The sequence below is a fragment of the Mesoplodon densirostris genome, chromosome 6, assembly GCF_025265405.1.
Source record: "Mesoplodon densirostris isolate mMesDen1 chromosome 6, mMesDen1 primary haplotype, whole genome shotgun sequence".
In the NCBI taxonomy this organism is placed as follows: domain Eukaryota; kingdom Metazoa; phylum Chordata; class Mammalia; order Artiodactyla; family Ziphiidae; genus Mesoplodon; species Mesoplodon densirostris.
This window is the reverse complement of record NC_082666.1, coordinates 7,106,831-7,134,538: the sequence shown is the minus strand read 5'-3', so window position 1 is coordinate 7,134,538 and position 27,708 is coordinate 7,106,831. Positions and strand designations below refer to the sequence as shown.

Sequence of the window (27,708 nt, the reverse complement as noted above, 5' to 3'; positions counted from 1 at the left end):
GCTAACTCTTAGTCATCCTTAGGTTTCTGTTTGGACGTCACTTTCTTTCGGGAGTCTCTCACCTCCCCATGGGAGCGCAGGTGTCCCTGGGAATCCCCATATTCCTGAGTTTCCACCATTAGAGCAATATCACATAAGATTGTAATTAAGTATCTTAATTATATGTATCTTGTCCACCACTGCGCTCCCAATCCAGCCAAAGGGCTGGCACACAGAAATATTAGTTGTTGATGAATGAAAGAATGTGACCTTACTGATAATTACATTAAAAAAACTTAGATGTGTCCAGTTCTTTGGTTATGAAAGAGCTGCCACACTGTTTTCTTATGATCAGCACCAAAGCCCTGTTACTCAGGCAAGGCAAGAATTCTATTCCCATTTTACAGAGGGGTAAACCGAGTAAACCCCAGAAAGCTGATGTGGCAGAACTTGATTCCAACTCAGGTCGGCCTGATTCCAAACCCAGTGTTTAGTGCAAGGCACAGTGAACCGAATCACTTGACGCCAACTCTTAGGGAGACAACGTCTCGTAGGGGAGGCGTGGCACTTCTGCAAACAACCCCAGAAAGTGGAGAGTGGCAAGTGCTTAGGAGGATGCTGTAGGAAGTTAGAGGCGGTGGCGTTGGAAAGTGGGCGCTCGAAGGGCGGGAAGAACTTGTCCGTGTGGGCACCAGTGGAGGCAGAGGAACCAAATGTGAGAGCTCAGACCACCGGCGATTCCTTCCGCAAAGCGCCTTCGAAATCTGTTTGCTCCGCCTCATCCCTTTAAGAGCGGCCCCGCCTCACTCAGGCACCCGGGTCAATCTAATCTCGATGGCCAATCACAGGAGAGAAAAAAAATCACTTCCGCGCCTCAACCGCACTTAGGGGGTGGAACAGAGGGAGAAGGGAGGGTGAGACAACATTGGTCACGTGACCCACCCAATTGCACAGAGGCCGGGGCGGTGCAGAGGAGTTCGGCAACACTCATTGGCCAAAGAAAGGTTGGCCCTGCGTGAGGCCACGCCCCCCGTGGCCCCGAGGTTGGTTGCGCGGGCGCCGGGGAAGGAGACGCTGTCCTTCCGCAGCGATGGGATCCTGGGTGAGTGGTGGCGGTCCGGGCTGAGCCCGCGGAGCAGGCGGGCGGCGCGGCAAGGTCCGGGACTGAGGCTTGCAGCGGGCGGGAGCCGTGCCTGAGCGGGGAACTGGGTAGGATTGCAGGTGTCCCAGCTTAGTCCGACTAGAAGGGCCAGCGTTGGAAAGAGCAGGTACTCGGGCCGTGGGCGGCGCGAGAGGTGGAACGGAAGGTACCCGGTCAGTGGGAAGATGCCCGGGCCTGGAACATTGCAGAGATCGGAGCAGGGGCGCAGGTACTGGACCCGCGCTGGGCAAGTACCGGGATGGAAGGAGCGGGTGCGCGGGCTGTGGAAGGCGGCGGCAGTGGGCACCTGGACGACCCTCAAGGATATTCCGGGGGTCGGGGCAAGAGAGGAGGGGGCCTGACCAGGGCATGCGCAAGGAATTGTCTGGGATGGAAAGAGCAGATTCTGAAGAAGGGGGTATTGCTGAGCTCCAGCGTGGGAGTGCTCAGTGCCGGTCCGGGTCAGACTGCTGAGGTGTCCCACCGGTGTGGAATGAACGGAGACTGGGCAGAGGGGACATTGCTGGGGTCAAGGCGGCATGAAGGGTGCTCAGGCTAGAGTCATTTACGGGGTGGTTCAGAGCAGGGGAAGAGGTGTCCGGGATGGAAAGCGTGGGCATCCAAGCTGAGAGGTTGTGAGTGCCCTGGTGGGGGTGGAATGAGGAGGTTACTGCCCAAGGTTACAGGAGAGGTGACTTTCCCAGGTGGGGACGACATTAGGAGTGTCCACGTGGTGGGGGACATTGCCATGGTCTTGTCATCACAGAGAAAAAGTGGAGGCTTCTCTCATTCAGCCCTGGGTCGTGCCAGGAGGAAGGACGGGGTATGGCTGGGCTGGATATGGATCCATCCCTGGAGTGAAGCTGTCTTGGCGTGGGTGTCATTACCTGGCACCTGCCACCCTTCCTCAGTCGGGGCAGCAGAGGCTGCTCTTGACTTTCCTGCAGGTAAATGCCAAGCCTTGGGGTCTCCCAGAGCTGAGGTCATATCCCAGCTTGGCCATTTACTCAGCGACCTCGGTAGGGTTGATTACCTTTTGGAGCCCCAGTTTCCCCATCATTGAGATAAACAGTGCTTGCCTTGAGGGTTCTGTGGGTGACTAGACTTAAAACCCCCCATGGAGAGCCTGTTCCAAGCCTGGCCTGTTAAAGTAAGTGCTTGGGAAATAGTAGCCGCTGATGCTCTGATGTTCTTGTCTTCCCTCGTTCGTTCTGAGGCTTGGGCCAAGTTGGGGGTGGTGCTGAGAGAGCTGGCTTGTGACCACTGGAGGTCACATCGCTCAATTTGTAGCCTCCTGGCAGGATGTCCCCTACCCTTGACAACATGAGTTTCTTCAGCCCTAGAATATTTGTCTGCCTGCCGCTCTTACACACACACACACACACACACACACACACACACACACACACACACACACACACACACACACACACACACACACACACACACACACACACACACACACACACACACACACACACAAGCTAACTGATAGGATCATTCATCCTTCCCACTCACTGAGGATAAGCCGTTTCTTGTGCCGGTCCAGTGACTTTGGCCGCCATCCCAGGTAGACAGGGTCCATCTGGCCTTCGTGTTCATTTCATTTGAAGTCCCAGGAGACCTTGAAGGCATCCTTGGCCTTCGTGGTGGTGGTCGCGGAGCTCTCTGCAGGATCTTGGGGACTGGGTTATATGTGCTCAAGCCACTTATTCACTGGCCTTGGAATGGGCCGTGGAGTACCCTGGGGGTCTCAGAAGGCCTTAGGGGAAAGTTGCCCTTGTAGTCTGTAGTTCTGCTGAGACACCCACTTCCTGCTCCATGTCAGATTTGGCGAAAGGGTTGTGTTGAGCGCAGAGTCGAAAGTCCGTTAGATCTTGGTCCAAGTCCTGACTCCGCCTGGTACCAGCTGTGTGACTTTGGACTCCTGACTTACCTTTTCTGAGCCTCAATTTCCTCGCTGGAAATTGGCAGGGGTGTGGGAGGTAGATCACATCTACTTCATAGAATTGTAATGATTCAATGAAATAATGTATGTAAGGAACTCTGCACAGAATACCCACATAAGGTATAGTAGCTGTTATTATTTGAGGAAATACCCTGCTGTTGTCGTAATATGTCCACAGGAAGTACAACATTCTTGGTTTTGTGGGAGGTGGAAAACATGCAATGATTCTCACTCAGGGGTCTGACCCTTTAGAGGCCTAAGGTTTTTGCTTAGCACGTGGGCCATGGGTTTAAAAAGATTGAGAAAGTGTGGTATAAAGCCCCAAGTTTGAGAGTGACCTATCCATCTCCCAGGCTCTGGGTCCTCACTTGGGCCAGCATGTCAGACACTGCCTTCTGCTCCCAGGGCTCAAGGTGGGCAGAAAGTCCGTGGGGCACTTGGCTACCTTCCTGGTGGCAGGTGCAGAAGGCGGGGGCCTGGTTGCAGGCCTCGCATTCCACACGTCGGCTTTGCTCCCACCGCATCCCCCACTCTTGTGTGTGTTTCTTTATGCTCACATGCACACACCCTTGTGGCTGACTTGGTCGTCTGTCTCTCAGCTCTGTGGAGGGACCTTCTGGTATGTGTGTCCCTGTCCTTTCGGGGCGTGGATGCTGCCCAGGACCCAGCCAGCAACCAGTTGAAGACGTTCTCCTTGGAAGCTCTCGGCCCCGAGGGCTCTCGCCTGGGGTGCCCATCCTGCCATGGCATTCCGGAGGACTGAGGGTATGTCCATGATCCAGGCCCTGGCCATGACGGTGGCAGAGATCCCTGTGTTCCTTTACACGACGTTTGGGCAGGTAAAGATCGGGGCGGGTTGTGGTCTTGCCCTTTACCCCTCTGGTCCCTGAAACACTGAGCCACTCATCCCAGGGTCCCTCAGCATCCAGGAAAATTGGGCCCTCGTGATTGCTGTCCCAGGCAATCCTCTTTGAGCAGGGTAAGGAGGACTGGGTTCGGAGTCTGGGGTCCCAAGCCCGGTCTCCACCCCAGGCCTATGTGGACTCCTGACCTCAGTTTCTCAGTTTATAAAAGAGGTCAGTAATGCCTGCCAACTTTAAATGTTTGTGGCTGCCCAGTCCTCTTGACACTTCCTGAAGCTCTGCCCTGTGGGAGGCAGCCTCACTCGAGGGGCTCCCGGTCCAGCGGGCAGAGTGAGGGTGGAGCAGGGGAGTGTACAGATGAACCATCGGGTAAAGTGAACGTCATTGTCTTTGAAGAGTGAAGAAGCGGGGTGGGCAGACCTGAGCTCCGCTTCTGCCTCTCTGTCACCTTAAGCATGCGTCCTAACCCGTGAGAGCTTCAGGTGCCTCACCTGGAAAATGATGGGCATTCGGACAGGTAACACAGGTAAAATCCTGGTGCAGTAGCTGGCATAGGTGCTCAGTCACTGCAGCTGGTAGAAACCTGACCGATGGTGTTGGGGACACCTGCTGGACCCCAGATACGATCTCCTGGCCTTGTCATTTTGCCATCCCCCGTCCCCCTCTTTTACATCTCTGTGATCCAGGTTTCAGAGGCCAGGGCCCCCAACTCCCACCCCCACAGCCCCCTGCAGGTGGCTGCCTCTCAGTCATTCCTGGTCAGGAGGCCTGACGCGTTCCCTGCCCCTCACGTGTTCCTCAGGGCAGCTCTCCCAGGGAGATGTAACTGGCTGCTCCCTCTTTTCTTGCAGTCTGCCTTCTCCCAGCTGCGGTTGACACCAGGCTTGCGGAAGGTCCTCTTTGCCACGGCCCTGGGGACTGTGGCCTTGGCCCTGGCCGCCCACCAGCTGAAGAGGCGACGGCGGAAGAAGCAGGTCGGCCCCGAGATGGGAGGCGAGCATCTGGGCACAACGCCCCTCCCCATCCTCATGGCCAGGAAGGTCCCGTCAGTGAAGAAAGGTAGGTGTGAGGTGGTGGGGAAGGGCCTGACCTGGAGTCGAGTCTCAGCTGGACCCCTATGAGCTGAGATCTTGGGCTAGTGACATCCTGTCTCCAAGCTGAGTCCCTCTCACCTGGGAAGCAAGTCATTGTAAGGATTTGCTGGGTGATGTGGCCGGATGCACATGTCATTGGAAGCGATGGTTCTCATTATCTGAGGACCCTTTGGGAGCACCGGGTCCAGGGTGGGCTGGTGGGGTGCGGCTCCTCCGTCCAGCGATGCAAGTCCCCTGGCTCAGGAGCAGAAAGGGCCAGATGGTTCCTGAGCCTTTTGGTATTCTCACCATCCCCCTCTTCTTCTCTTTGCGTACAGTAAGATTCACCGTTTTTTGAGTTTTGACAAACACTTATAGTCATACAGTCACTGCCACAATCAAGAAATGTTGCTCTAAATCCCCCCAGGGCCCTTGGTAGTCAGCCCCTTTCTCCTGCCCCCAGCTCCTGGCAGCCACTGACCTGTTTTTTGTCTGCTGGTATGGCTTTAAAAGCCTCTTATGGTCCCGTTAATCTTGTAACCCAGTAACCCCGTGTTTGCCGTATACAGATCGCTTTCCAAGGCAAGGAGTCCTCAAAGGCTTTCATGTTGGAAGAAACTTGTTTTAAGAGGCAAAATCTCCTTTTGTGACAATGACTTTTTAAAAAATTTTAATTTAATTTAATTTATTTATTTTTGGCAGCGTTGGGTCTTCGTCGCTGTGCGCAGGCTTTCTCTAGTTGCGGCGAGCGGGGGCTACTCTTTGTTGCGATGCGCGGGCTTCTTATTGCGGTGGCTTCTCTTGTTGTGGAGCACAGGTTCTAGGCGCGCGGGCTTCGGTAGTTGTGGCACGTGGGCTCCGTAGTTGTGGCTCGTGGGCTCTAGAGCGCAGGCTCAGTAGTTGCGGCGCACTGGCTTAGTTGCTCCATGGCATGTGGGATCTTCCCGGACCAGGGCTCGAACCCATGTCCCCTGTGTTGGCAGGAGGATTCTTAACCACTGGGTCACCAGGGAAGCCCGACAATGACTTTTAATTATGAATGATCATTGCAAAAGGGAAGTTTTTGTGTTTTCAATTGGACAGAGAAGTTTGTAGACTAATCTAGAACAAGACCACGAGACATGCCGGCACAGCTGGCTTTCCATTCTGCATTGGCCCCACTGGAAGCCTGGAGTCGTTTCTGGACTAACCTCTTGCTGCTTTGTGCCAGTACCATCTCTGGTTCCACCTTACTTTGCCTTCCCTACTTTTCTCACTTAAAAGAACCAAACCAAAACAAAACTATGTATTTTGAAAAGTTGGTACCTCAAATCCTTTTTCGAAGGAGAATTCCAGATCAGTCAGTCAGTCAACCACACAGGGGAAGCTGAGTCAGGAGGCAGAAGTGGCTGGGCCTCATTCTCAGGCTTAACCCAGCAGATCCAGGCCCCTCCGGGCCAGGCCCTGCGCCGCGTAACAGGGGTACGGAAGTGAGCAGGACAAGGGGCAGGGGCCCAGCCCTCTGCTGCTAGGTGCACGCCCTGGGGGTTCTCTGCTGTCACCCTGACTTAGAAGGTCAGGACGACTCCCAGATGAGGACGGGGAGAGGGGTCCGGAGCGGGCAACAGCCGTGCAAAGGCTGGGTGGGAAGCTGGCATGACCCCTCTCCTCCTGTTCCTCACAGGCTACTCCAGCCGGAGGGTCCAGAGCCCCAGTAACAAGAGCAACGACACTCTGAGCGGCATCTCCTCCATCGAGCCCAGCAAGCACTCAGGCTCCTCCCACAGCTTGGCCTCGGTGAGGGTAGCAGGGTGCCTGTCACGGCCTTGGGGCTCCGGTCTCTGCCCTCGGGGGCTTCTGGGCTGGTAGGAAGGTGGGAGAAGAGGTTCCATCCATTCATTCGTTGGTTCATTCACTCATCCATCCGTGCAGACTTCCAGAGATGGTCAGTGATCACTGTGTGCCGGGCATTGGTGAGGGAAAGGTGGATAAATGCGGAAGAGAAGCTTTGATCTCTTGGGGAAGATACTTACCCATGAAAGTGCATTCATTTATTCATTCATTCATTCATCAGACACTGAGCAAGCACCGGCTTTGTGTCAGGGACTACTAGGTGCTGAGGATATAGAGATAAATAAGACAAAGAGAAGTTGATTTTCTCTTGGGGAACGGCTTTTGGCTCATTCACTCGTCTAGTTGTTCACTCATCCAGCGAGCACTGAGCCCCAGCTCTGAGCCGCCCACTGCCCTGGGGACCCAGGCACGAGCAAGAGCGGGCTTGGCTCCCGCCTGGGAGAGACGCGTGGGTGAGAGCCAGGCCCTGCCGGCCCGTATGTAATGGGTGCTCCTTGAGTCCTCCCTGTCCCACTCGTAGTGGAGCCCCGGAGCAGGGAGGGGGTCATGCCTTTCGGGAGTGGAGCTCAGGGTGGGTTTCGTAGGAGGCTGCAGCTTCCCGGGCTGGGCATTGGCCTCAGTGTTTCCTCCTGCTTTGGCCATTTCTGTGACCCGTCCTCAGGCGCTTGGCGTTGATGGAAGCAGGCTGGGCCAAGGGCTCGGCCACTGCAGCCCGGGGCTGGCATCAGGGATGGTATTGCAGAGGGCACGTGGCGTGTGGTGAGGGGCAGGGGGTGGGGGGAGGCTCGGGTCCTGCAAAGGGTCTGGGAAGGCCTCATTCCTTATTCTCGGGTTCTTGCACTACTTGGCACCCAGATGGTAGTGGTGAACTCATCCAGCCCTGTGGCTGCATGCTCAGGGCCGTGGGATACCAGAGGGATGGAGGAGCCCGTGACCACCAGCAGCGGCAATGCTGAGAGCCTCTACATGCAAGGTACGGGCCAGGAGGCCGGCCTTGGGCAGCCCCCTGCCCAGCGCCCGCCCCACCCCCGCGGCCGGGGCAGGGTAGTGGGGAGCGTGGCCTCCTCCCGGGAGCCTGGGCTGGGTTTTCTGGGTGCTGCTTGCAACCAGTTCCAAAACCACCCACCCCAGATCCCCATCAATGGTTTCCAGCCATTTCTGGACCGGGCAGAGACTCCAGGCACAGATCTGGTCTGAATGAAGACCTGTGAGCTGGCCAGCCCTGAAAAAGGGGTCAGGACCTGGTCCACATGGTCCTGGCTGTTCCCATCCTCCCAGGCTCTCCTGCCTCCTCTCTCTTCTGAGCCCCGTCTTGAGTGACGCGGTGAGGGGCACGGCTGCTCTCCCTCCGCTGGGGCCTGACACCCCTCTCTCCCATCTCCCCCGCCCACACTCAGGCATGGAGCTATTCGAGGAAGCTCTGCAGAAGTGGGAGCAGGCGCTGAGCGTGGGGCAGAGGGGGGATGGCCTCCGGAGCCCCGAGACCGCGTCCGAGGTGCCATCCGAGGTACGCAGTCCTCCCCCGGGTCTCTCCTACCCCCGGCCACCGGGAAGGCTGGTGGTGTGGCTGGTGGGGGGCCACGCTTGGGAGGCATCTAGCAGTGCCGCCTTCTGCCAGCCCTTCACGTCCTCCTGGGTGGGAGCTTCCCCTTGACCAGGATGTTGACCCAGCTGAGTAAGAAAGTTCACGTAAGGTGCATTAGCCCATGCCTGGTACTTGGTAATTACTCAGTAAATCACACTGGTGATTACAGCCTGATCCTGACTACATAAAGAAAATACGGGGGGCTTCCCTGGTGACGCAGTGGTTAAGAATCCGCCTGCCAATGCAGGGGACACGGGTTCGAGTCCTGGTCCGTGAAGAGCCCACATGCCGCGGAGCAACTAAGCCCATGTGCTGCAACTACTGAGCCTGCACTCTAGAGCCCGTGCGCCGCTACTACTGAGCCCATGTGCCACAACTACTGAGCCTGTGCTCTAGAGCCCACATTGCCACCACTACTGAAGCCTGCATGCCTAGAGCCTGCGCTCCGCAACAAGAGAAGCCCCCACTCACTGCAACTAGAGAAAGCCTGCGTGCAACAACGAAGACCCAACACAGCCAAAAAAAAAAAAAAAAATGGGGACTTCCCTGGCGGTCCAGTGGGTAAGACCCCACACTTCCACCGCAGGGGGCATGGGTTTGATCCTTGGTCGGGGAACTAAGATCCCGCATGCCCCTTGGCCAAAAAAAAAAAAGCATTCTTGAAAGGCTGGAGGGAAATATCGTGTGTTCATAGTTGATTGGGTCACACAGCTTTTGTCTTGTCTTTTCTTTATACATTTTTTTTTTGGCACAGTCCAAGTTTTCTATAAGTGAATATTTATCTCAATATCAGAAAAGAGAAATAAAGCGGAAAAGCCAAAATAAAATTTTTTGTGTGCAAAGCACACCAAATATATGTCCTAGGATGAATTGTTTTGTAGTAGTTAAAAAAGATGAAAACCTGGAGACTGTAAGTGCCCATCAGTAGGGGTCTGGAATACTAGGCAGCCTTTATGGTGGCTCAGTGGTTAAGAATCTGCCTGCCTGGTGGCGCAGTGGTTAAGAATCCACCTGCCAACGCAGGGGATACGGGTTCGTGCCCTGGTCCAGGAAGATCCCATATGCCGCGGAGCAACTAAGCCCGTGCGCCACAACTACTGAGCCTGCGCTCTAGAGCCCACGAGCCACAACTACTGAGCCCATGTGCTGCAACTACTGGAGCCCGCAGGCCTAGAGCCCGTGCACTGCAACGAAGAGTAGCCCCCAGTCACTGCAACTAGAGAAAGCCCATGTGCAGCAACAAAGACCCAACGCAGCCCCCCCGCCCCCCCCAAAAAATAAATAAAATAAATAGAAAAAAAGGAGGGACTTCTCTGGCGGTCCAGTGGTTAAGACTCCGTGCTTCCAGTGCAAGGGGTGGGGGTTCGATCCCTGGTTGGGGAACTAAGATCCCACAAGCCGCGCGGCGAGGCAAAGAAAAAAAATAAAAGGCTGAAGGAAAGCTGTATGGGCTGTTAGGTTGCTCTCTCCACTATATTTTATTAAGTGAAAAAAGCAAGATATAGAATGTGTATAGTGACCCATGTGTACATTTTTTTCTATTGAGATGTAGTTGATGTGTAGCATAATGTAAGTTACAGGTATATAACATAGTGATTCATGACCCATGTGTATGTTTTATTTATTTATTTTATTGAAGTATAGTTGGTTTACAATGTTGTACTAATTTCTGCTGATGTGTACATTTTTAAAAAGACATCCATCCTTGCCTACATATGCCTGTTGGCAACTGCTGGTGTGTATGTGCACTTTTATTTCCCTCTGGACAGAACACAAGAGATTATTTATTTATTTATTTTTATATCTTTGGCCGCATTGGGTCTTAGTTGTGGCACGTGAGATCTTTCGTTGTGGCACTTGGGCTTCTCTCTAGTTGTGGCTTGAGGGCTCAGTAGTTGTGGCGTGTGGGCTTAGTTGCCCCGCAGCATGTGGGATCTTAGTTCCCTGACCAGGGATTGAACCCGTGTCCCCTGCATTGGAAGGTGGATTCTTAACCACTGGACCACGAGGGAAGTCCCCACAGGAGATTGTTAACAGTGATCTATGAGGAGAGGGTCTGCAGGGAAAGGAGGAGAAGGCTTTTCTTGTACTTTTTTTGTCAATGTTTTTTCTCATTCTGGGGGTTGTCTTTACCCTTTCCTCTTTTTTTTTGGCCGCACCGCACGGCTTGCAGGATCTTAGTTCCCCAACCAGGGATCGAACCTGTGCCACCTGCATTGGAAGCGCAGAGTCCTAACCACTGGATGGCCATGGAATTACCAATCTTTTCACTTTCTTGATGGTGTCCTTTGAAGGACAAAGGTTTTTAATTTTGATGAAGTTCAGTGTATCTAATTATTCTTTTGTCACTTGTGTTGTATGTAAGAAGCCATTCTCTATCCCAAGGTGGCTTCCCAGAGAAAGAGCTGGTGGATCTGCCAAAGCTACAAGGCTCTGCTGGCCACACTGAGCGGGGTTACTGAGCAAGACGGCCAGCAGGTCTGGGGTCCCATGGGCTCCGCCAGGCTCTAGCTGGGTGCGCTGGGCCACATAACCTCCTTGAGTTTTCTTTGTGAAGTGGGGTCATGGCAATCCCTGCCTCAAGGAAGCCCTGAGGCTGGACAGCGAGTTGCCGGTCCAGGGCTAGCGCTCAGTGAAAGGCAGCCATTACAATCCTACTGTCCCCCTCTGAATGCTTCCGCCTCTTTCTCCCAGTGACCTGAGGCCCGAGTTGGCCCTTGTCTCCTCCCCAGGGTCTGGTTACGTGTACTTGCAGGATCTGGCAGCCTCTGTGGAAAACAGAGTCAGGCCTGCCCGTGCCTGGCCCCCTGGCCCAGAAGCTCCTGGGTTCAAAGGAGCAGTGCCCACGTCTTCCCACACCCTGGTCTGGAGGCCAAGGGCAGCGAAGAGGTCACTGAGGCCACAGGCTCTGGTGCCAGGGGTGCGATGCCTTCCCAAGTGCACACGGTTAACAGGAACAGGTTGAACCCAGCTCTTTCTGGGCTCCTAACTGCCCTCTGATTATAATAGCCAGCACTTACTGGCCATCACCATGAGCCAGTCTTGTAGGAAGTACTTGATATGCCTTATTTCATTCACGTTTTCCCTAAAATCCTAGGAAGTAGGTTCTCTTACCTCAGTTGACAGATAAGAAAACCGAGGCTCAGAATGAGGGAGTTATTTTCTCAAGGTCACACAGCTTGGAACTGGTGGCGCCAAGGTCTGGACCAGGTCTGCTCGGGACTAGAGCAGCGCTGTTCAGTAGGAGGCCGTGTATCTTATTAAAAATTTTCTGGAGACCGTGTTAAAAAGCAAACGGAAATGGGTGAAATGACTTTAAATTTTATTTATTTAGTTTTGGCTGCGTTGGGTCTTCATTGCTGCGCGCGGGCTTTCTCTAGTTGCAGCGAGCAGGGGCTACTCTTCGTTGCGGTGCACGGGCTTCTCATTGCGGTGGCTTCTCTTGTTGTGGAGCACGGGCTCTAGGCGTGTGGGCTTCAGTAGTTGTGGCTCGCGGGCTCTAGAGCGCAGGCTCAGTAGTGGTGGCGCACGGGCTTCATCACCCCGCGGCATGTGGGATCTTCCCGGACCGGGGTTCGAACATGTGTCCCCTGCATTGGCAGGTGGAATCTCAACCACTGCGCCACCAGGGAAGCCCTGAAATGACTTAATAATATATTTTCTATAATCTAGTATATCCAAAATATTATCATTTCAACATGTAGTCAAGATGAAAAATCACTGAGGTATTTCACGTTCTTGTAGTCTTGGGGTTTTTTTTGCAGGGGGGATACTAAGTGTTTGGAATTGGTGTGTATTTATGCTTATGGCCCATGTCAGGTGGGACTGGCCGAGTTTCACGTGTGCACTGGCCGTGCGCTGCTGGTGGTCCCTGTGTGGGGCAGCTCAGTCCAGACCTGCGCTTGCTGCTGGGCCTCAGAGCTGTCCCGTTTCCCCGGGGCCTGGGGCCCCATCATGGTTAAAGGAAGGGGCCGTTGGCGTGGGGAGCTTGGGGGGCCTGGGTTGACCGTCATTGTTTTACCCACAGCCAGAGTCACAGCGAAGGGAGTTTGCGGAGAAGCTGGAGTCCCTGCTGCACCGGGCCTACCACCTGCAGGAGGAGTTCGGGTCCACCTTCCCGGCCGACAACATGCTGCTGGACCTCGGTGAGCGGGGCCGGGGCGCAGGATCCCCAGGGCCCACGACCTCATCCGATCAGTGCCTCCCTGCACAGATGGGGAAACTGAGGCCCCACAGGCGGGAACAGAATTGGAATGAGGCCCCGGGAGTCCCTGGCCGGTGTGCCTTGCCCCATCCCCTTGGGAGCGGGCCTTGAGGCTTGTATGTCAACATCGCCCCTGCCGGCTGTTCCAGGTGTTTGGTTTGAGCCCTATTCTGCGGACCCCGGGTGGGCGGAGGGTGGCTCACGTGGAGATTAGCCCGAAGCAGGCCACAGGGCTGAGAACACACGTGCCGTTGCCCTGCCCATTGAGGTCAGGGGGCGTGACATCACTGAGATGTAATGAAGTTATTCAGCCAAACAGCCAATGGTCTTCTAGTGCCTGCTGCGTGACAGACCCTTTGTGGTGACTGTGACCCCCCAGGGCCCTTCCCTGGGTGCTGTCCACCCCCGGGGGGAACATCGGACTACTGAGTTTCGGGCTCCCTGGCTCTACCAGTGATGACACAGGCCCAGTGAGGGCTGGCCAGGGTGACACATCTTCCACTCCTGTCCCCGTCAGAGCAGTCCCACTTCCTCTGGCCTCCCCGTGTGACTGAGAAGGCTGGTGGGGCATTCGGGGCTGTGAACCGTTCCTAAGTCCCCTTGGGTGTCCAGACCCCCTCGCCCTTGAGCGGGTGGGGATGGCAGTGCTGAGTGAGTGGCCCTTTGGCATCAGAGGCTGTTTCAGCTTGTCAGAGAAGGGGAGCAACTTGCCCAGGGCCACACAGCACAGCACAGCCTGCCCTCAGAGCTCAGGGCCCACAGGCCTCAGGGTCAGGCGGTACGGACGTGGCAGGTCCCCTGATGTGAGCGCAGAAAATAGGAGCTTTGCCACCATCAGCATCATTCGTCCAGAATCGGGTGTTGGGAGGCTTGGTGTACATTTAGCTCGAAGCTCGGTGATTTCAGGAGTCTCAGCGCAGCCCCTCCCTTCCCTCTCTGCCCAGAGCGGACCCTCATGCTGCCCCTGACTGAGGGCTCGCTGCATCTGCGGGCGGACCATGAGGACAGCCTGACCTCGGAGGATTCCTTCTTCTCCGCCACTGAGGTGACGCGGGTTGCGGGGATGGCTGCGGGGAGAGGGGTGAAGGCCAGGGCTCCCGCGCGGCTCCTTGGCGGGCGAGCACTGGGTTGTGGGAAAGTGAAGGCGAAATTTCCTCTGATGGGAGCAGAATCTGGAGGTTGCCAAGTGCTGCTCCCCGGGGGACTCTTCAGTGTTGCTGGAATGGGGAAGCCTGAGAAACCAGGGGTCGTAGGTCCTATGAGTGAGGGCAGGGGTCCCCGTCCCCAGCGGCTCCAGCCCACGCCGGCCTCTTCCTTCTCCAGACCGAGTGCTCATCGCTTGGTTAGTTTCCTGCCATGGCCACGTGTGCCAGGCGGCTGTCCTTTCCTGGGGTGGGAGGACACAGGCGTGTGTCCAGTAGATGGTCCCTTTGGGAAGGGCACCCGGTGATGGGGATGCTGAGAGCCAGAGTACAACTCAAACCCGGGCCTCTGCCCTCGGCCAGCATTCCCGCTGACGTTCCCTCTGAAGCGTTGGCCCCTAGGCCGGACTCCGCCAGAAGTCCCCTGGGCAGGTGCCCCTGACCCACCCCAGGGCTCCGCCCCCACCCGCCAATGCTGCTGACAGGCTTCCACCCTCCCCCCAGCTCTTTGAGTCCCTGCAGGTCGGAGATTACCCGAGCCCACTCTCCAGGCCTGCCGCCGCCTACGAGGAGGCCCTACAGCTGGTGAAGGAGGGCAGAGTGCACTGCCGGACCCTCAGGTGAGCATGGGGGGGAAGGAGGCAGGTGCGGGGGGTGGGGGCTGTCCCCTTGGAGGAGGCTGGGGAAGCCAGCAGGGCTTGGTGGGGACCCAGCTGAGGCAGGCTGAGGGTGGGATGGTCTGGCCGTGGCTCCTGCCCCAGCTTCGGAGACCCTAGCATGGCCCCGGTACAAGACAGGCAGGTCTAGGGTTGACGATCACAATAACTAATTAATATAAGGAATTAAAATAACAATCATTCGTAGGTGTTCTAAGTTCTCAGAGGGGTCCAATCACGGAAGCACGGTGGGCGCTGTCCCTGAGCCCTGTGTTCTGACATACTCCTTTAAGGAACCGTGCAGAAGCCAGGCTTTGGAGACAGACAGACCCTGGTTCTCTCCAGGTCTTGCTACTTTGTGGCGTGTGGCCCTGGACAAGTTTCCTGACTTCTCTTAGCCTCAGTCTTCTCCTGTGTGGTATATTTAGGGCTCTTATCCACCTTAAATTAATTGTTCTGTATGATGGTCATGACGCCCAGATTTAAGTATGTGTGTTTAAAGTTCACTGACCGAAAATGGCCAAAAGCCCCAGCTGAAGCCTTGGGATTTGGATAAAGTGCCCAGATCAGGGCACCTCTAGCTACCCCAGAAGGCCCTGCCCTCGCCTTGGGAGCAATTTGGCCATTTTGGTCCTTTGCTAGAGAGGGTCCTTTGCTGGTTGGGGCCTAAAGGAGGCCGAGGTCAGCCCGACCCCCAGTGACCACACCTGCCGGGGGCGCCCAGTGCCATCGAGGCAACCCGACCTCAGGGAGCATCCTGTCAGCCCCTTCCTTGGGTTTGGGGGAAACTGAGGCCTAGAGGGGGGCAGCCACCTGCCCGAGGTCACACTACCAGGTGGAGGCAGGGCCACCCAGGGCTCCACCCTGACCCCACAGGGGTGTCGCTGGCTGGGGCTCAGGTGCTGTGACTCTACGCTTCCCCTCAGGACAGAACTGCTGGGCTGCTACAGTGACCAGGACTTTCTGGCCAAGCTGCATTGTGTGCGGCAAGCCTTCGAGGTGGGTGCGGTCCGGGGCACGCTGTGGGGATGGGGGCAGTCAAGCAGGCTCCTCTGCGCGGATGGCCACCTGCCCAGCCCACGGTGCTGCCCTGTCCATGGCTTTGGGGGGCCGCCAGCCTGTCAGCTCACCCCCTCCCTCCTCACTCCTTAGGGCCTCCTGGAGGACAAGAGTCACCAGTTTTTCTTCGGGGAGGTTGGCCGGCAGATGGTGACGGGCCTGATGACCAAGGCTGAGAAGGTAGCAGGGAGTCGGGGGCGCTCTTCTCGGCTCTTCTTCCCCCTGCGTTGTTTGTTTTTTTTTTTATCTTTCTAACTTTTATTTAGTTCTGTTAAAAAAAAAAGAAAAGAAAAAGAAAAAACCCAGTCTAAAATCGAGCTGACGAGCTCTGACTTCATCCTGCAGGCCGTAGGAGAGCAGGGAAAGAGTTGGGGTTTTTTTTTGCTCCCTTTGCTAATTCTGAAAAATATGGATCTGTCTTGCCTCTTATGTCTGATTACAACACGACACAGTTTTACAAAGTTCGCCGATTATGAGGTGCAAACCGTACAGGGTCGCCGGGAGCCCCACCTGCCAGGGGGAACCACTGCGCACAATCTGATGTATGTTCCCTACTCCGTTCCATAGACTCTAATCTTTGAATATGGTAATTTAACTTTCAGAGCTTGGTTTGTGTTCTACAGGCTGTTCTGCAGCTTTATTTTGTTCTGTAAGAGTCTATCTCGTCCATCTTTCCGGGTCAATAGATGGACCAGTTGGGTAGCATTCTGTCGGGTGGGTCAGCTCTGGTTAATCTGTCCTCCCAGGGACGGACATTTGGGTTGTGTCTGACTCTTCCAGTATCACAGACACCGCTGTTATACTCAGTCTGTTTATAATCAGACCTCTTTAGGTACCTGTGGGATTTTCTGTGGGGCAAAGCCCAGCTGTGGCAAGGCCGCGTCTTGGGCACAGACGTTTTGAAGGCTGGCAGATCATGCCAGTTTACCCTCCGAAATGCCTTAACAACTTGAGCCCCTGCCAGCAGTATAAGGCTGCGTCTCCTTACATCTTGGCCCGTACTGGATATCAGTACAGGCATACCTCGTTTCATTGTGTGTGTTTTGGCTTTATTGTGCTTTGCAGTTTTTTACAAGTTGAAGGTTTGTGGCAACCCTGTGTCGAGTAGGTCTGTTGGTGCCATTTTTCCAATAGCATTGGCTCACTTCATGTCTCTGTCACATTCTGGTAATTCTCGCCATTTTTCAAACTTTTTTATCACTATTTGTTATGGTGATAAGTGATCTTTGATGTTACTGTTGTAATTTTTTTTTTTTTTTTTTTTTTTTTTTTTGCGGTGTGCGGGCCTCTCACTGTTGTGGCCTCTCCCGTTGCGGAGCACAGGCTCCGGACTCGCAGGCTCAGCGGCCATGGCTCATAGGCCCAGCCTCTTCAATTCTGTGAAGGCTGAGAGAGACGAGGAAACTGCAGAAGGAAAGTTTGAAGAGGTTGGCTCATGAGGTTTAAGGAGAGAAGCCGTCTCATAACATAAAAGTACAAGGTGAGGGCTTCCCTGGTGGCGCAGTGGTTGAGAGTCCGCCTGCTGATGCAGGGGACGTGGGTTCGTGCCCTGGTCCGGGAAGATTCCACATGCTGCGGAGCGGCTGGACCTGTGAGCCATGGCCGCTGAGCCTGCGCATCCGGAGCCTGTGCTCCGCAACGGGAGAGGCCACAACAGTGAGAGGCCTGCGTACCACAAAAAAAAAAAAAAAAGTACAAGGTGAAACAGTTAAGTGTGGATGAATTAATGAAGGTGCTACACTAAACAACAGACCTTCAATGTAGATGAAATAGCCTTCTATTGGAAGAAGAAGCCATCTAGGACTTTCATTGCTCGAGTGGAGAAGTCAATGCCTGGCTTCAAAAGACAGCCTGACTCTCTTGTTAGGGGCTAATGCGGATAGCGACTTGAAACTGAAGCCAGTGCTCATTGGCCATTCCCAAAATCCTAGGGCCCTTAAGAATTATGCTAAATCTACCCTGACTGGGCTCTATAAATGGAACAGCAAAGCCTGGATGACAGCACATCTGTTTACAACATGGTTTACTGTTGAGACCCACTGCAGAAAAAAAAGATTCCTTTTAAAATATTACTGCTCATTGACAATGCACCTGGTCACCCAAGGTGGATGGAGATGTACAACAAGATTCATGTTTTCATGCCTGCTAACACAACATGCGTTCTGTAGCCCATGGATCAAAGAATCATATTTGACTTTCAAGTCTTATTATTTAAGAAATACCTTTTGTAAGGTTACAGCTGCTTTAGATAGTGATTCTTCTGGTGGATCTGGGCAGAGTAAATTGAAAACCTTCTGGAAAGGATTCACCGTTTCAGTTGCCATTAAGAACACTTGTGATTAGTGAGAAGAAGTCAAAATATCGACATTAACGAGAGTTTGGAAGAAGTTGATTTCAGCCCTCCTGGATGACTTTGAGGGATTCAAGACTTCAGTGGAGGAGGTAACTGCATGTGTGGTGGAAACAGCAGGAGAACTAGAACGAGAAGTGGAGCCTGAAGGTGGGACGGAATTGCCGCCACCTCATGATAAAACTTGAGTGGATGAGGAGTTGCTTCTTATGGACGAGCAAAGAAAGTGGTTTCTCAAGATGGAATCTCCTCCTGGTGAAGATGCTCTGAAGGTTGTTGAAATGGCAACAGAGGATTTAGAGTATTACATACACATAGTTGATGAAGCAGCAACAGGGTTTGAGAGTATTGACTCCAATTTTGAAAGAAGTTCTGTGGGTAAAATGCTATCAAACAGCATTGCATGCTACAGAGAAATCGTTTGTGAAAGGAAAAGTCAGTAGATGTGGCAAACTTCACTGTTGTCTTTCTCTTTTTTTTTCTTTTTTTTTTTTTTTTTGCGGTACGCGGGCCTCTCACTGTTGTGGCCTCTCCCGTTGCGGAGCACAGGCTCCGGATGCGCAGGCTCAGCGGCCATGGCTCACGGGCCCAGCCGCTCCGCGGCATGTGGGATCCTCCCGGACCGGGGCACGAACCTGTGTCCCCTGCATTGGCAGGCAGACTCTCAACCACTGCGCCACCAGGGAAGCCCTTTTTTAAAAAAATAATTAATTAATTATTTTTTTATGTTTGCGTTGGGTCTTTGTTGCTGTGCGCGGGCTTTTCTCTAGTTGTGAGCGGGGGCTACTCTTCATTGCGGTGTGCCGGCTTCTCATTGCAGTGGCTTCTCTTGTTGCGGAGCACGGGCTCTAGGCGCGCAGGCTTCAGTAGTTGTGGCAAACAGACCCAGTAGTTGTGGCTTGCGGGCTCTAGATTGCAGGCTCAGTAGTTGTGGCGCACGGGCTTAGTTGCTCCGTGGCATGTGGGATCCTCCCGGAGCAGGGCTCGAACCCATGTCCCCTGCATTGGCAGGCGGATTCTTAACCACTGTGCCACCAGGGAAGCCCCACTGTTGTCTTATTTTTAAGCAATTGCCGCAGCCTTCCCAGCCTTCAGCAACTACCACCCTGATCAGTCAGCAGCCATCAACATCGAGGCAGGACCTTCCACCAACACAAAGATTATGACTCACCAATGGCTCAGATGATGGTTAGTGTTTTTTAGCAATAAAGCATTTTGGAATTAAGGTATGTACATTGTCTTATTAGACATAATGCTATTGCACACTTAATACACTACAGTATAGTATAAACATAACGTTTATACACACTGGGAAACCAAAAAAGTTCATGCAGCTCGCTTTATTGAGATATTCACTGTGTTGGGGTGGTCTGGAACCAGACCTGCAATGTCAACGGGGTCTGCCTGTAATTTTTTTTTAAATATTTATTTATGTATGTATTTATTTATTTGGTTGCGCTGGGTCTTAGTTGTGGCAGGCGGGCTCCTTAGTTGCGGCTCCAGGGCTTCTTAGTTGTGGCATGCGAATTCTTAGTTGCAGCATGCATGTGGGATCTAGTTCCCTGATCGGGGATTGAACCTGGACCCCCTGCATTGGGAGCGTGGAGTCTTAACCACTGCGCCACCAGGGAAGTCCCTGTAATCTTTTTAATCTTTGTTTCATCCATTACTTTATGTTTCTTGGATTATTAACAAGGTTGCATGCATTCTCATGTTTATTTGGCCGCTTGTGTTCCTTTTTTGTTTTTGATGGGTTTGAGCAAAGCTCTTGAACCCGCCTCTCTCCTCTGAGTCCTTCCTCCTCATGGGCTGGGCGTAATGTGAGGTAATCGTTCTGAAATGTCACCTCTGACACGTCACCCAACTGCTTAAAACCCACCCTCGCTCCCACTGCCCTTGGTGTAAAGACCAAGCTCTGCTCTGTGGCCTCAGGGCTTCTGGTGCTCACAGACTTCCTCCCTGATCTGGCCTCTGCAGGTGCTGGTCGCTCAGCACCTGGAACACTGTTCCTCAACTCTTTTTGTTGTCATTAGTTACTTTGTTGTAAAATACACACATAAGAGTATCAAAAGGTAGGATGTGGACTTCCCTGGTGGCGCAGTGGTTAAGAATCTGCCTGCCAATGCAGAGGACACGGGTTTGAGCCCTGGCCCAGGAAGATCCCACATGCTGTGGAGCAACTGAGCCCGTGCGCCACAACTACTGAGCCTGCGCTCTAGAGCCCGCGAGCCACAACTACCGAAGCCTGCGTGCCACAACTACTGAAGCCTGTGTGCCTAGAGCCCATGCTCCGCGACAAGAGAAGCCACCGCAATGAAGAGCAGCCCCCGCTTGCTGCAACTAGAGAAAGCCCGCATGCAGCAACGAGGACCCAACGCAGCCAAAAATAAATAAATTTTTTAAAAAAGTAGGATTTAATGAATGGAAAGATGAACCCCTGTGTACCAGCCCCCAGGGTAGAAGGTGGAACACATACCAGTATCCTGAAGTACCTGTCCCACTCCCTGCTTCTCTTCCTTGGTCACCTGCCTTCTGAGTCCCAGCTCTTTCCCCAGGACAACCTCACCTGACTTGTCCCCTGGGTCCCGAGAGCCCTTGGGCTCATCCTGCCCATCACCCTGCATCCTCCTCATTCCTACGAGGGCCAGAAGCCCTGCTCTCCTGGCACAGGTGTGTGCCCAGCCCAGGGCCTGGCACAGGGCAGCTGCTCCATAAACGTGAATATTGCCATGGGTTCCACATCCGCAGGTTCTGCATCTGTGGGTCCAACCAACCTCAGACTGAAAATACTATAAAAAAAAAATCCAGAAACTTCCAGAAAGCAAAACTTGGGTTTGCCATGCACCAGCAAATTATTTATTTAGCATTTACATTGTACTAGGTGTTATAAGTAATCTAGAGATGATTTAAGGTGCAGGGGAGGATGTGCTTGGGTTATATGCAAATACTGTGCCCTTTTATAAAAGGGATTTGAGCATCTAGATTTTGGTATCTGCATAGGTCCTGGACCTAATCTTTTGCAGATTCTGAGTGACAACTCATTGTCCTCCCAGCAGCTGCCATTTACCGAGCAGCACAGCGAGCCTGGTGCTTCACTCACATTTCGTCACCTTCGGTAGCTCATTTGATCCTGATGTCTCCATCTGCTCGGCTGAAAAGGAAAGTGAGCCTGGGGAGGTAGAGGGGCTTGCCCAGTCACTAAGCAAGATTAAGGTGGAGCTGGGATTTGAACCCCAGTCAGCCTGAGCCCAGCCATGCCCTTAGCCTGTTCTTTGTGGCCTCCCCAGGAGGGTGAAAGGACAAACAAGTGAAGAAGGGCAAGTGGGGCTACAGCAGGTGTCAGGGGCTTTAGTGGACGGCCGATTCTGCGGCTGCTCCCAGAAGGGCCCGGAGGCTCGGCTATTTTCTCTCCGGCCTCTGCACCACTACAGGACTTGGCTTGATTTTATTTATTTATTTATTTATCTATTTATTTGTTTGTTTGTTTGCTGCGTTGGGTCTTCGTTGCTGCATATGGGCTTCTCCTTGTGGTGGTTTCTCTTGTTGCGGAGCATGGGCTTTAGGTGCGCAGGCTTCAGTAGTTGTGGTGTGTGGGCTCAGTCATTGTGGCTTGAAGGCCCAGTAGTTGTGGCTCAGGGCCTCTAGAGCACAGGCTCAGTAGTTGTGGCACACAGGCTTAGTTGCTCTGTGGCATGTCATGTGGGATCTTCCCGGACCAGGGATTGAACCCCTGTCCTCTGCATTGGCAGGCAGATTTTTAACCGCTGCACCACCAGGGAAGTCCTTGGCTTAATTTTGATTAAGAAATCAAGAAGAGGCTCGGCTGGCTATCTAGCAGCTCTTGAGTGCCAGACCCCACTCCCAGCCCTGGACTGAGCGGTAACTGACAGCCCTGTCAGGTTTTTCCAGGCAGCAGAGCTGGGGTGGCCTCTGTCTGGGAAGACGCCAGGCTCTGCACACACCCAGGCTTTGGAATTGTGGAATCAGGCCGCCTCCTTGCTATGCCTGGGGCCAGACGTGAAGCCTCCCCAAGCCTCAGTCCCCTACTGTGTAAATGGGCGTGTCCTGAGGATGTCATGAGCTGATGCCAGCGGCCATCAAAAGTGTCAGCAAGGGGCTTCCCTGGTGGCGCAGTGGTTGAGAGTCTGCCTGCCGATGGGGGACACGGATTCGTGCCCCGGTCCAGGAAGATCCCACATGCCGCGGAGCAGCTGGGCCCGTGAGCCATGGCCGCTGGGCCTGCGTGTCCAGAGCCTGTGCTCCGCAACGGGAGAAGCCACAGCAGTGAGAAGCCTGCATGCCGCAAAAAAAAAAAAAAAAAAAAAAAAAGTGTCAGCAAGGGCCAGCCCTCATCTTCAGCTTTGTTGTCAACTTTTACATATGAGGAAACTGAAGCTTGGGGAGGTTAAGGCACAGCCCAGGGTCATCTTAGCAAATTCTCTTTAAAACTTAATGAAAATAGTTTTTAAAAAGATTATAAAAATGGGAGTTCCCTGGCGGCCTAGTGGTTAGGATTCCAGGCTTTCACTGCCATGGCCCATGTTCAATGCCCGGTCGGGGAACTAAGATCCTGCAAGCCGTGTGGCGTGGCAAAAAAAAAAAAAAAAAAGAAAGAAAAGATTATAAAAATGACTCATGCTAATTGTAGAAAAAACTAAGATGATGCAAAAAGAAAGAAAAATTGTCCCCAACGCCACCCTGTTCACATTTTGGTGAACATCCATCCAATGCCCCCTCTGCTGGTGGTTCTTATAAATGGCATCAACCTGCCCCTGCTGCTCTATGTCAGTTCCACTCTGCCAGGCTCTTGGGCACATCAATGATCTGAAGCCTCAGGATTCTTATCTGTAAAGTGGGCACAATATTGGACCATCCCCCGTAGGACTGTATGAATTAAATGAGTTGATCCATGTTAGATCAGCCCTGGCACGTACTAGCTTTCCACGTCCGTGAATTACATCTGTGTCTGCAAACTGTGTCTTAAGCCCCAGCTAAGCCTCCCAATCCCAGAGAGTGAAGAATTCCTCCTGTGTGCTGACCGTCTCCGTTCCTGGCAGCATTAGTCCTATACACTATTTATTGCCTGATTGTGTTACATGAACGAGCTCATTGACTCCCCCAGAGTAGCCCCAAGTGTGGGGCTGTAGCTTCTCCCGTTTCACCAGTGAGGCCGATGATTGCGGAGATCTGAAACTTTGGCGGCTGGCTCGACCTCACACCCTTGCGCATCCTTCCAAAGTGGGCGCCTTCTGTGGCATATGCACATCTTCTGGAAGGCGGTCGGTGCTCAGTAACGAGCTGGTGTGAGACATTGCTGGGCGCCCCTGGTGTTGCACCCCTCCGGGACCTGCCCTGGGCGCTGCAGGGGTGTGTGGAGGCGGGCACAGGACACTTCCTGCCCTATTCTCTCCATGACTGCTACTCAGGGATTGGCCTTGGCCCAGCCTTGGTGTGTCCCTCATGCACAGGCCAGCTTGCCCCTGTGGGTCTAGTCCAGCTGCGTCTTGGGGCCTCTCCCACGGCCAAAACAGGCTCTGCTTCTCCCCCCAGAGCCCCAAAGGCTTCCTGGAGAGCTACGAGGAGATGCTGAGCTACGCCCTGCGGCCGGAGACCTGGGCCACCACGCGGCTGGAGCTGGAGGGCCGAGGGGTGAGTTGTTTCTGCTGAGCCTCGGTGTCCTGGGGTCCCCCGCACCTGAGATCCTTGAACTGGGTGGAGGTGCCTGTAGGAGCTCTGCCTTGATTCCGAGGCTCTGCGATGGCTCCATGGCTGCTAGAAGCCCCCATTCCTGCCCTGCCTGCCCCAGGCCCCTCCTCACGCCGCCTGGTGTGCCTGCTCAGCCCGGTGTTCCCACCCAGCCCCTGCACACCCTGCCCGCTCTGCCCTCAGAGCACTGCTGCCCCCCGCAGGTGGTGTGCATGAGCTTCTTTGACATCGTGCTGGACTTCATCCTCATGGACGCCTTCGAGGACCTGGAAAACCCCCCGTCCTCGGTGCTCGCCGTCCTGAGGAACCGCTGGCTGTCGGACAGCTTCAAGGAGACGGTGGGTGGCCGCCCCACTCCCAGGCACGCACACGCTCACGTGACCCCACGCGTGCGCCAGGATCCCACATCCCTCCGTCGCTGGCTTTGGGCACCAAGGCTGGCTCCCCACCCATCAGGGAGCAGTCACGCCACTGGGATGCTGCCCACCGCTGTGATCCAGGGCTGCTGGGCACACCAGTCCCCTGCCCTGGAGAACTTCCCACAGGATCCCCTGGCTCTCCTCTGACCAGTGTAGTGCGGAGGGGTGTGCCCTTCCCTTCTGCACTGTGGCTCCACTTAGGCCGTTCTGGGCTGCCATTCATGCTGTTCCACTTGAATGCATTAAATAAGTTAAAATACGGGGGAAGAAAAGAAAAAAGAGGTACAGCAGGAGAGCATTGAGCACAGGGCCCCTGCAGGGCGGCCGTGCTGTGTGCCTTGGGGGTGGTCTGGAGAGGGGTGCGGCTGGTCTTCTATAGGTGGTAACCATGGATCCCCACAGTCACTGAGCGAGCTGGGGCTGCTGAGTCATGGCCATTTTACAGACGAGGAATCTGAGGCCCAGAGAACACTGGTGGCTCGTCCAGGGAGCCGCCCAGAAGGGTTAGAGTCAGGTGCGCCTGGCTCCTAATTGAGGGCAGGGAGACGACAGAGCTCAGACAGCCGTCCCCATCTCCCTGCTTGGGGTGGGATGAGCTGGGGGTAAGGGCCTGGTCCCGGACTGGGGGTGGCTAGCGGCTGCCGGCCCGGCCTGTTAGTCTGACCCCCCGGGGGTTCCCATCTTTGATTTAGGCCCTGGCCACTGCTTGCTGGTCTGTCCTGAAAGCCAAGAGGAGGCTGCTGATGGTGAGTGAGCTGACAGGGCCTCTGGGGAGCGCCACGTGGGGGCCGTGGGTGTGGTGCCCAGCTCAGCTGACCCTCCATTTGGTGTGTGCTGGACCCTGGTCTAGGGGCAGGATGTGTGGGCTGGGCAGAGGAATGGGGCTCGTGCAGGGAGGTCTTACTGAGCCCCCAGGCCCTGCTGCACCTTTTGGCCTTTGTCACAGCACCAGCCACCTGTCCTGCCATTACCTCTCCCTTGACCAGGAGGGCCTCAAAGGCACACGTAGATGTTTCATCTTCCCACCCAGGGCCCAGCACAGAGCAGGCCATTGTGAAATGTCAGAGGAATCAAAAGCGGGGAAAGGGTGTCTTCAGAGGGAGGAAGGGCACGTGTAGAGCAATGGCGGTTGGCTTGGTGGAGGCGCGTGGGCGGGGCAGGATGCTCCCGGAGCAGGCAGAGCGCAGGCAGAACCTCCCTCCCGCCCGGGCTGCATTATCTGCTCTCCCAGGCGGCGACTGGCTGCACTATCCGGGCTGCTGCGATCCATTGTTCCCCTCTGCCAGCCCGGCTCTGCTGCCCAGCTGATACCAGCTGCCGCTGCCACATGCTCTGGGCACTTCCTGTGCTGAGCGCACCCCGGGCCCCTCGTGCAGCCCTCACCACAGCCCCGAGGTTGCCCCTATTCTGCAGAGGTGAAAACCAGGGCTTCAAAAGCCCCAGTCATGGGAATTCCCTGGTGGTCCAGTGGTTAGGACTCAGCACTTTCACTGCCGAGGGCTGGGTTCAATCCCTAGTCGGGGAACTAAAATCCTGCAAGCCGCGAGGTGTGGCCAAAAAAAACCAAAAAGCCCCAGTCACTTGCCCGGCATCACCTAGCAAGGACAGTAATGAGCCGGGCCTCCCTCTGAAGCCCCGGCTCTTTTTTTTTTTTTTTTTTTTTTTTTTTTTGCAGTACGCAGGCCTCTCACTGCTGTGGCCTCTCCCGTTGCGGAGCACAGGCTCCGGACGTGCAGGCTCAGCGGCCATGGCTCACGGGCCTAGCCGCTCCACGGCATGTGGGATCTTCCCGGACCCGGGCACGAACCCGCGTCCCCTGCATCCGCAGGCAGACTCTCAACCACTGCGCCACCAGAGAAGCCCAAAGCCCTGGCTCTTAATACAACCCCAGGGCCTGGCTGCCTCACCCTGCCTGGGTCCCGCCCTCAGCCTTGCCACCCTCCACAGGTGCCTGATGGCTTCATCTCCCATTTCTACTCCGTATCGGAGCACGTTAGCCCCGTCCTAGCCTTCGGCTTCCTCGGACCCAAGCCTCAGCTCTCTGAAGTCTGTGCTTTCTTTAAGGTAAACAGGGAGCTCGGTGTCTGAGAGCTTGTGCTGCTCCTTCCACTGGGAGCCTGACCCGGGTGGGTCCGGAGGAAGCCCCGGGAGGGCAGGAGCCGAGAACAGAAGGGGCTGGGTCAGGGCTCCAGCGGTGAAGGAAGAGGCTGTGGGTGGCTTGGAGGACCTCAGCACGGGGGGAGCAGGGGCCCCGGCCCAGGCCCAACGCCTGCCCCCTCCCCCAGCACCAGATTGTGCAATACCTGAGGGACATGTTCGACCTGGACAACGTGCGCTACACGTCGGTGCCGGCGCTGGCGGACGACATCCTCCAGCTCTCCCGGCGCCGCAGCGAGATCCTGCTCGGCTACCTGGGGGCGCCGGTGGCCGGCAGTGTTGGCCTGAACGGCGTGCTGCCCCGAGAGAATGGGCCCCCAGAGGAGCTGCAGTAGTGGTGGGTGTGGACCGGGAGAGGTGGCTGGCTGGTCCTCATTCACGTGGCTGATGGCAGAGAGAAGGCCTTGGGGTCGGCATTGGAGGCCTGGGCGTCTGGCCGTCAGCAGCGGCAGAGCCCAGGCCATGGTGGCCAAGGGTGCTCGCCCCTGACCTCGCCCCCACCCCAACCTCCATCACCTGGGAATCCCCGAGGCCCAGGGGATGAACTTCCTCGAAGCGGCATGGAGCCCCAAGGGGCCCGCCTCAGCCGTTCGTGGGAAAGCAGAGGCTGGACCAGTGGCCAGTGGGGCCTGAGGGGTTGTGAGGAGAATCAGGACAGGCAGAGATGCGATGCCCCAGGGGTGGGTGCCCAAAACCTCCTGCCGCCCCAGGGCTGCGGAGTGGGGCTGGGAGGGTGGAGATGAAAGAGGGGGTGGCCGGGCGCTGCGGTGGAGGCACCTGGGCTGGACAGTCTCAGATCCAGGCATCTGCCCGGCCAGTCCTGACGGCCCGCTGCCACCCGAGAGAATGTGCTGCTCCAGAGATGGAGGGTGGGAGGCACAGACTGTGGCCAGGGGGCACCTTGGTGGGCAGCGGGCCCAGGCCATCCAGAGGCGGGGCCGCTTTCCTTGTGCTCACGTCAGGGCGGGGACCAGGCCCTTGAACAAACCCAAGCACTGAACCAGGACACCGTCCTCTGACATACCCTGGCCCTGACAAAGGCTGTCACTTCTCCTCCCACCTACCTCTGCCACCACCAAAGACGGAGGAGGTGGGGCCGGTCCCCTCGCCCCTGCCCCGCCCTCTGTGAGCCCCGAACTCCCTGGCTGGTGCTAGGCACTGAGCCGGAGGCTCTGACCGTGGGTCACCAGGAGCAGGGCCCCTGGAGTGAGGGGGCCCAGGGGCCACATCAGGGGAGGTTAGAGGATGTAGGCGGCTGGACCAGCATCAGGACAAGAAACTTGCCCGGCACTTTGCCTTCAACTTGATGACAAATGCTCTCAAGCCGTGTAGCGGTGCAGAGCCCGCCTCCCCGCTGGTCCTGCAGAGGAAGGCTGGCCGGCATTTGTAGACTCACTTCTCTTACAGTGTTTTCACCTGAGGTGGGCTGTTTTATTTATTGCCTTAACACTTTATTTTGAGGTCTGCCCCTTTCCAGGTGGAGAGAGGCCTACAAGAGAAACAGACTCCTGGTTCTCCACACTCTGGAGTTGGGACTGGCTCAGATGGGGGGGGGCACCCTCCCCTGAATGGCAAAGGGGTCCGGGGCGGGGG

At 55.3% G+C, this 27,708-nt stretch overlaps 1 protein-coding gene across 5 annotated transcripts; it reads left to right on the top strand.

The window, feature by feature from the left end:
• Positions 1–1,032: 1,032 nt before the first annotated feature.
• On the top strand, positions 1,033–27,708 carry MIGA2 (mitoguardin 2). 5 transcript variants are annotated; one of them, XM_060100759.1, is made up of 16 exons: positions 1,033–1,081; positions 3,668–3,907; positions 4,783–4,990; positions 6,668–6,780; positions 7,693–7,810; positions 8,235–8,344; positions 12,450–12,567; positions 13,571–13,671; positions 14,273–14,388; positions 15,324–15,423; positions 15,577–15,663; positions 23,384–23,482; positions 23,743–23,877; positions 24,651–24,704; positions 25,906–26,022; positions 26,244–27,707. In XM_060100759.1, the coding sequence occupies exons 2-16, from the start codon at positions 3,812–3,814 to the stop codon at positions 26,448–26,450; spliced, it is 1,779 nt and encodes a 592-aa protein (XP_059956742.1). In that variant the 5' UTR covers positions 1,033–1,081; positions 3,668–3,811; the 3' UTR covers positions 26,451–27,707. The 5 variants fall into 5 exon arrangements, with proteins under 5 accessions (XP_059956742.1, XP_059956741.1, XP_059956739.1 ...); XM_060100758.1 differs by having other exon boundaries at positions 1,041–1,135; positions 15,351–15,423; XM_060100756.1 differs by lacking the exon at positions 1,033–1,081 and adding an exon at positions 1,228–1,349 and having other exon boundaries at positions 15,351–15,423.